At 44.4% G+C, this 8,989-nt stretch overlaps 1 protein-coding gene across 1 annotated transcript in view; it reads left to right on the top strand.

Moving 5' to 3' along the window:
* The first annotated feature begins 6,082 nt into the window (after positions 1-6,082).
* The window catches only part of HEPACAM (hepatic and glial cell adhesion molecule), a 27,152-nt gene continuing 24,245 nt past the window's right edge, over positions 6,083-8,989 (top strand). Inside the window, exon 1 of the mRNA XM_006892807.1 lies at positions 6,083-6,437. Within this exon, the coding sequence (XP_006892869.1) occupies positions 6,353-6,437 (85 nt within the window). The 5' untranslated portion in view covers positions 6,083-6,352. The remainder of the gene's footprint in view (positions 6,438-8,989) is intronic.

Genomic DNA, 8,989 nt, shown 5'->3' with positions numbered 1-8,989 from the left:
TTGTGGGTGGACAGCATCGTAGGAGAAGAGTAACAATGAAGCCTTTCATGAGTCAGGGGGGTGTAACTTGTGGCTTTCCGCATGATTTTTCAACCTGTTTGTATTTGAACACTGAAGCTTTGCAAAAGCAGAATTCTAGAGGTGTTCTCCAGAATGTCCTCACTGCATCTTAAATAGGTCAGCAAAATCTAGCTCTGTCAAACACTTTAATGCCAGCTTACTTCTCCTCTTTGTTCCTCTGGAAAGCTGCTGAATAGAGCACGTTCAGCAATCATGGGCACAAGCCCGAGCTCCTCTCGGTTTCCGAGGGGGTGGGAATTCTATTCAAAAATCAAATATTTACTCTCAGCACAAAAAGCTTTGATGTTGTTCAGTTTTCCAGGGCTGAAATAGGAACTTTTCCTCTCTGCCGTCCCCATAACACACGCAGGTCAAATGCTGCCCCTCTCTTCCATCAGCCCCACACCTTTTGAGGCACCATGGCTCTGCAGAATGGTTTTCCTCTGAGAAATTCTTCACATTAATAGGAACAAGCAAGCAGCCAAGTTTATGTTAAGAATGGAAGCCCTGGGAAGGGAAAAAGGAGTTCTTTGGCTTCATCTACACTTTCTATTTGATGTTTCTCAGAATCAACCCAGAGGAGGTCACCAAAAATAATTTTTTAAATGACAAAAAATAATGTCCTTAGGGATGGCCATTCCTCACTGTTCAGGGTAACAAAAGGCTGTGTTGTTGCAGAGTGAGCTGGCAAATCTGCCTCTTACTCAGAGGATGCTGGAGCCACAAGGACCTGCCTCCTTTCGACACAAAACCTCACACAAATTCCTAGTCTCCCAGGCAATGCTCTGCATCAATACAAATTCTCTGGCTTTAATTCACCTCCTCAGACCTCTGTCTTACTCTTTACTGGCAAGTTGGACTTATCGTAGGGATAAGTCTCCAGCACTATTCTAAGAGAGGTTCATGAACAAAGACTCAGAAATACCTGCAATGGCAATGTGACATTCAAGGAGTGTACAAAGAGGACCTTACATCTTAGTTTATTCAGGGAGTAGATTCTAGGGTTAAAGACTAAAGCAGGCCACCAGGAGAGCTTGCTACTGATACACTGGGGAGATGGTGAACTCTCCTACTAAGGAGCTGGGGAAGGACTTTTTACAAGTCCAAGCTCTATTGATAATCAACCTAGATGTCTTTTTTTTTTAATATTTTTTTTTATTGGTAAAAACATATTGGGGGTACAAGGAGGTGAGGGTTGGGGGCAGAAGGGTGAGGATGGGCCAGTATGCAGTTGCAGAGCTGCACAGTTTGGTCGGTGGGGGGAGCAGGTGAAGGAAATGATGAGGGTCCAGTGGGGATCAGATGCTACAGAGGAATGACAAGCATTTTCCAATAGTAATTAAACCAACTGTCTTATTGATTTGGGAATTGGATGCCGACTCTCTGGCTTCTTCGTGCTGAACAGGGGCGTAGATATAAAGGGGGGAAGGGAGGACGCTTTATCACCTTACTGGTGGTCTTGGGTTACAGCTGCTTGCCTTCTTGCTCTGTTAGAAGATATTTTCCTGTCATTTGCTCCCCTCTGGACTGCAAAGTGTTTTCCCAGGTGGGTCCAGTGCAGATGGCTGGTTGAACCCAGAGGCTCCATCCTCCTTTGCTTCCTTAGCTGTCAGTTGTATTTCCTTTTTGTCACTGGCACTGGGTTCAGGGTCAATTCTGGAGTAAAACTCAGAGTTAAGGTTACCTATAGGAAAGGGAGCAAACCTAGAGAGAACAAACTTGTGAGTTACAAATAGAAGGGCTTTGAGGGTGTTGCTTTCAGGTTTACTGGGGGCGGGGGGATAGGGTGGCAGAAGGTGGCCTAGGTAACATTCTCTGGATACTCTAGGCATTCTTTTTTTTTTTCTTCTTCTTCCCCACCCCGGGGTCAGATGGCACAATCTGGGGACTGAGAAGCTCACCATGAGGGCCGCGAAGGATCGCCCTGAGCCAGGGGCCAAGCACAGCCTGCCCCGGGCAGAAGTCCACGACGGCTCGCCCCGGGCAGAGGGCCAAGGGCAGTCCGCTCCGGGCAGAGGGCCGCGACGGCTCACCCCAGGCAGGGGGCCGAGGGCGGCCTGCCCCAGCAGAGGGCCTCGACGGCTCGCCCCGGGCAGGGGGCCAAGGGCGGCCCGCCCCGGGCAGAGGGCCGTGACGGCTCGCCCCGGGCAGGGGGCCACGACGGCTCACCCCGGGCAGGGGGCTGAGGGCGGCCCGCGATGGCTGAAGTAGCCTTTTTTAAAAAAAGAAGAAGAAAAAGTGTGTGTGTGTGTGTGTGTGTGTGTACCATCAAATTGGATCTGACTGGTACAGGAGACTGCCCCTCCTTCTCCAGGAGAGCATGAAGTAGAGTCTGGGGTTTTTTCCCCCCCAGGTGCCTGTCGGGGCCTGGGTTTCAGCTGTCCACACCACAGCAGTGGACAACGAGCTTAAAGCCCCTGATGGCTCTGGGCGCTGACTCTCACCAGTGGCTGTGGATGAAGTCACAGGCGATTTTCAGCCAGTGCCGGTTCAACCTAGATTTCTAATCCAAGTCTGCCACTCAGTATCCATGTGACGTTAGCAAGTTGCTAACCTCTTGAAATTTTAGGTTGTTTGTAAAATGTGATTATATTCTGTACACAAAGAAAGTATTGGGGAAATTAAATGAGCAAATGTATATAAAATGTCTGACAGAGCAGATAAGTAGTTCACACACACACTGAGCAGTTACAGAAAATAAGAAAATTTGGATGGGGTACAGCACATGGGTAGGCCAGAAGTCTGGGGATTAAGCCTCCCATTACTCCTCAAAAGCCTTAAACAGATATCTGATGGCTATTGTTGTTGTTACATGCTGTCAAGTTGCTTGTGATTCACAGCGACGCTATATACAGCAACTCTGATCCCTGCTATATATTGAGCCAACCTCATTGTCTCTGACACACTTTACCCCCATTACTCCAGTCCATCTCATCAAGGGTCTTCCCTTCCTGCGCTGTCCCTCCACCCTTCCAAGCATGATTCCCCTCTCCAAGGACTGGTCCCTCCTTGAAACATGTCCAAAGTATGTCAGACGAAAATCCTTGCCTCCAAGGAGCAGACTGGTTCCACCCTCTCTGGGATGAAACGGTTTGTTCTCCTAGCAGTCCGTGATATAGTCAATACTCTTCTCCAGCACCATAGCTCAAAGGCACCAATTCTTCTTGAATTTATCCTCTCCAACTCCTTGCACCTCAGATCAGGTGACTCTGAGGCATAGTCTTCAATGTTTTCCAGAACGCGCTGTCAGGATTAAGTGCTAGGCTGCCCACTATAGTAAAATCATTGCTATGCACTTGTTACTAGCTTCCTTCTCTTTCATGTCTCATTCCCCAGCAAGATACCTGATTTTACTGAGAACACATTCCAGATAAACAATATAACATCTTGTCTGCTTCTTGAGAAACACTAACATAGCAAATTTTCTGGAAGTCAAGGTTCTTGGGATCACCTCTGCCTCCAAACTCATGCTTCTATTGAATGATTCACTTTAGAGATCATTTCACTGCTCTGCTTGTATTATGCGTTTTCTGTGCTTTGTTGAACCAGATCTGGAAATTGGTCCTTTGTCTTGGTGTAAATGCACCCTCTCCATCTCTCTACTCAACATCATTATTGCTGTTTTTATGCACTGTCAATTCAGAACCAACTCTCCAGCAGGTTTTAAGAGGCAGTACATAGCTTGGGAGCAAACTGCCCATCTTTCTTCTGTGGAGTAGCTGGTGGATTTAAACCTTTTTGCTTGTCTTTGGGTTGGCATCACAATTCCTTACCACTAAACAACAAGCAAAACAAGTTATCACTAATTTTACAGCTTAAACAGCATGCATTTATCATATTACCATTTTTTGGGCCAAGAATCCAATCACAGTTTAGCTGAGCCTTTTCAGGGTCCTATCAGATTGCAATTAGGATGTTAATTGGTCTGTTTTCCTTTCTGGTTCAGGCTATGGTCTTTTCAATCACTTGCTATGCTTCTCAGAGCTAGACAATGAATCAAGATGACAGAAGAAGAATTGGTGCCTTTAAACTGTAATTTTGGAGAAGAATGCTGAATATCCCATTTTGCTGTTGTTGTTGTTGTGTACCATAGAGTTGGAACTGACCCATAACAGACCCTCTGACGGGTTTTTAGAGGCAGTTATTGCATGGGAGAAGATCTCCCATCCTCCTCCCACAGAGCAACTTGTGGCCTTGAACCCCATGCCTTCAGGATTGCAGCGCAACTTCTTGCCACTAGGCCATCAGAGCTCCTTAATATCCCATGGACTATCAAAAAAACCAAACTGATATGTCTTGAAGAAGCTACAGCCAGAGTTCTCCTTGGAGGCAATGATGAGAAAACTTCATATCACATATTTTGGGAATGTTGCTAAGAGAGGCTATTCCTTGGAGAAGGACATCATGCTTGGGAAGGTAGAGGGACAGCAAAAGAAAAGGAGATCTTCAACCAAGTGATCTGCACAGTGACTACAGAAATATGTTCAAGTTAAAGATTGTGAGGAAGCCACAACATAAGTAAGGCAGGGTTCAGATGTGCTGTTCATAGGATTGCTATGAGTCATATTTGGCTTGGGAGCACCCAACAACATTTCTTTCTAGAGTTCAAGGTCTTCTTTCCAGATCCTACGGGCTTGAGCTTAACAGTGACCCAAGTTAGAGCAAGGTTCCCATCTTTTCCTCACAGGGTCCCTGTGAGTTGCAGTCAACTCAATGACACTTCACAACAACCAAGGGCATGATTGGCCCATCACCTTAACCATTTGCTATTGGCAAGTATCACCCACATAATGCGTTTGTACATAGTAAACCTTTCTGAAAGTTTTGAAAAACACAAAGGTGGCAAGACTTTACAGCATAACTACATCAACTGTTCTTAAAAATTCTTCAGCTGTCTTTCTCTTGTTCCATTCTTCTTACTTCCTTTCTCTCCACTCTTCCTCAACACTCAAGTTCATTTCCAACACGGAGCAGTGTATCTTTTTGTTCCTTGACACATCATGTTTAGGGCCTTATTTCCATTCCTTGTGGTATATCTGGATATTTTCTTGGCTAAAATTTCCTTCTGTAAATGAAATGTTGGTGCCATTTGTTGGAAGATTTCAGCCTGCCATCAAAAAGTGTTTACGAGTTAGTGGATGAGACAAATTTGGCTCAGTAAAAGCAAATAGGGTGCATACTTTCAGTGGTGCTTCCCTCTCTTGTTGAGTTGTTGTCAAATTGGAACTAAGTCATAGTTGACCCTCCATTAGGTTTTTGAGGCTGTAAATCATACAGGAGAAGACTGCTCATCTTCCTCCCAGAGCTGCTAGTGTACTTGAACTGTCAAAGAGGCTTTGCACCACTCCGTACAGAGAATACCACCAGGGCCCCCTGATGGAATACTGCTCAACTGTAAAAAGAACTGAAGTCCTGAGGCATATTAAGTATGTGTGAACCTTGAAAACAGCACAATGAGCAAAACAAGTGGCCAAAGGACCAATACTGTGTGATCACAATTACATGCAAGAAGTAATATATACTATGCTGTTGTTCTGTACAATCGAATCAGAACTAGGATGATGTCTGTTAGGGTATTACCCTCATCTTGGTTCTAACTGGCTCTAGAAAACTGGCTGGAGGCAGAGGAATAAACAGAGTGACTTGTGGAATGAGGTCCCAGTATTTACATGAAGAGAGATGAGCAGAAAAAGGACAGAAATGGAAATAGTAGAATTCAAGTCATTCCCCATCTTCTCCCTTCAGCTTGGAAGGGAAGTGCATTTCTTCAGCAATTTGCTGGAGTTTCATGCCCCTGTATTTAAAAACCTCCTCCCCTTAAGAGCTTGTTGGAGGCTGCCCTTGGCATGCACTCTCCTTCTCAAGAACAAGAAAAGTGAGGCAGAAGTAGAATAAGTTGAGACCCAAGATCCAATTTTGTCTTTATCAGTTTTGTCTCAGCCCAGTTTCCCTACTTATTCCACATGCCCCTCCCTGTGGTAAAGAGACACAAAGTAGACCCGCACAGGACTTCTGGACCAAAGGGACCCACCAGATTGGACCCTGCATTGGAAATTATCTGCTAAGTAGATATCTGCTTCCAAACTGGGGATGCAGGGCTTTGAAACTAGAAAATGTCAGGTCTGAGAGAGAGAAAGGAACAAGTCCAGCAATACACAGAGCTCTGTGTATTCAGAGGGAAGTTGGCAGGCTTGTGCTCAGGCAGAGGAACTCCGAGTGGTACAAAGCGACGTGCCCAGAGTGGAGAAATCATGCTAATTGTCTGCACTAGAGCTGGAGAACGCCACCCAAAATGAAGAGAGAAAGGGGAGCCCCGTCCAGAGCCTCCAGTGCCCTGAGCCTCACTCCTTTTGTCTACCTTCTTCTGATCCAGACAGGTAGGAGACCAGAAGGGTAAGGAAGGATCTGGAGAGGGGACCCTGGGCTCTCCGAGAAGGAGGAGAGGAGGGCTGAGGGTTTGAAAGCCTTTGGAGTGGGAGGAGGGGAGAGAGCTCAGCTGCCGTGGGAAGATTCTCAGTGAATTCAGGCATTCGTGTTGAATGTATTTCTTCATTCCCCATGACTCTCAGCCCAGGCCACCCTCCCCCAGAGGCTGCATGACTTTGGAGCTCCCATGGCCTTCAGTGCATTAGATGGATGGCGTTGAGCCATTTCTTATGGAATGCCTTGTTGGAGTGGGCCAGCCCAGCATTCTTTACAAGGATCATGGGGAGGCTTTGGGGAAGTGGGGGAAATCTTGACTTTGTGACTTCCATGGCTTCTCTGAGTGTAAACGGTAAAAAGATGAAAAGTTTTGAAGATAATGACCATCTTAGTTCTTAAACAATAACACCACTCTAACTCACCCCTACTCCACAGATGTCCACCTCCTGCACTGCCCCCTGCCAAACCCTTGGAGAATTGATCTTATTTTAAGTGTGAATGTGTGTGTACACATGAACACACACTCAGTCTAGGAATCCACAATTGAGAGCTACAAGCAGATACAGAAATCATTTTAATACAATGTGGGAACAACTGGGAGGCAGATAAACACAGACGACAAAGCAATCTACTCCAGCTTGAAAGTAGGTACTTACTGGTGATACAGGTTGGGAGAATATCAGGCAGTTTCCTGTTAAAGATAATGAAGGGAATAAATTTTGAAGCATGAGGAAAAATAGGCAGGAGTGGGAATGGGCATTACAGAAAAGGTCAACAGCTTGAAATGGCATTGTGTGTGTTAAAGGAACAGAAAAGTTCAGTGTGTGAATTGAGTTAGGCAAGACACTTGCAAAGGTTTTTTAAGGAGGCTGAAATATAGTTTGTAAATGGTGGGTGGGGGGAGAGGAGTGTTGAACAGTCTTTAAATTTGGAAGTGCCAAAGTAGGATGTACGTTTCAGATAGTTCAATCTGCTATGAGGCATTGGAGAAAAGAAATAAAATAAGAAATATAAAAAATGAATAAATTGCTGAAGGAAAAAAAATTAAACAGTGGGCAACCTCACAGAGAGACTAGGGGAACTTGAAGATTACCATCTGGTAAACCCAGAGAGTCTAAAGTTTTCCTAAATAAACTAGCACCCTCAAGTGCATCAGATAGGTCTGGTATAATAAAAACCTAAGAAAGTCCTTTGGATTTGATGATGAAGAAGTTGCCATTAGCCTTAATGAGCACAGTGTCAGTAGATAACACAAATTGTTAAAGACAGCTATCTGAATGTATAGACAGTGAACTAGGAAATAAGAAGCACACAATGGAATATGCTAATCTAAGATATCGCTAAACTTTTTCAGGCAAAAAGTAGTTTAAAAAAAGTATAAAGATCTTGTTAGCCAAGGTAACTAAGCAAATGCAAAAGGTGAAAGAATCTTTTGTGTGGGGAAAATGTTACATAATTTTAAAAAAATCTTTAACTAAAAACTATGTATTTTGGATATTAAGTTATATTGAGGAGTAATGATATCAGTTTGAGGACTAAGGAGCATCTTATTCAGGCCATAATCTTTCTGTTCACATGCTATGCATCTGAAAGCTAAACAATGAATAAGGATGACACAAAAAGAATTGACACCTTAGAACAGTGGTGTTAGAGAAGAGCACGGAATATCCAATGCACAGTCAAGAGAACAAACACATATGTTTTAGAGAGGATGCATCCAAGTGCTCTTTAGAGGCAAGAATGATGAGGCTTTTGCCTCACATACTTTGTGCATGTTGCTGGAAGGGGCTATTTCTTGAAGAGGGATATGTTGCTGGGAAGGCTGAAGGGTCTGCAAAGGAGAAGAAGACTCTCAACCAGGTGGCTTGACATGGTGACTGCTGCAATGAGCTCTTATGTGTCAGGAAGTATGAGGATGACACAGCATAGAACAGGGTTCTAATCTTGTGTTTATGGGATCGTTATGAGATCTTTTGTTCTTGGGGTTGTTATGAGTCATACTCTATCTAATGGCACCTAACAACAACATGTTAAGAGGTATGTGCAGTAAAGTCAGGTCAGACTACTATGTTGTTGTGGACTAAAGAGGAATAAACAAGGGCAATTCTATAAGAAATTCTCATCATTCTCAATATATTAGCTAGAAGAATGCCAGCTTCTATAATACATAAACCCCAACCTTGAAGGTCCTAGAACTGGGCAGGTGATAATCTGATGCAGTTTCAGGTTTAACTTGGCATAGAGAAGAATTCCACTCCATAAATTTTTCAGGGATCAAGTTCTATTAACTTCATCATGAGTTTCCAATGTTCACTCAAGGTTTATCTCCCCTTCTACCAGCTGGAGAATTTAAAAATAACAGGACAAAAACCCCACACAAATAACACCCCGTCTTTGATAACTCTGGGTCTGTTGTTGTTGTTGTTATGTGCCGTCGAGTCGTTTGCGACTCATAGCGACCCTATGCACAACAGCCCTAAACCCTGCTCTATCCTGCGCCAACCGC

The sequence above is a fragment of the Elephantulus edwardii genome, unplaced genomic scaffold (assembly GCF_000299155.1).
Source record: "Elephantulus edwardii isolate Elephantulus edwardi_28Jun2011 unplaced genomic scaffold, EleEdw1.0 scaffold00120, whole genome shotgun sequence".
Classification (NCBI taxonomy): Eukaryota; Metazoa; Chordata; class Mammalia; order Macroscelidea; family Macroscelididae; genus Elephantulus; species Elephantulus edwardii.
This window is presented reverse-complemented; position numbering and strand designations above follow the sequence as displayed.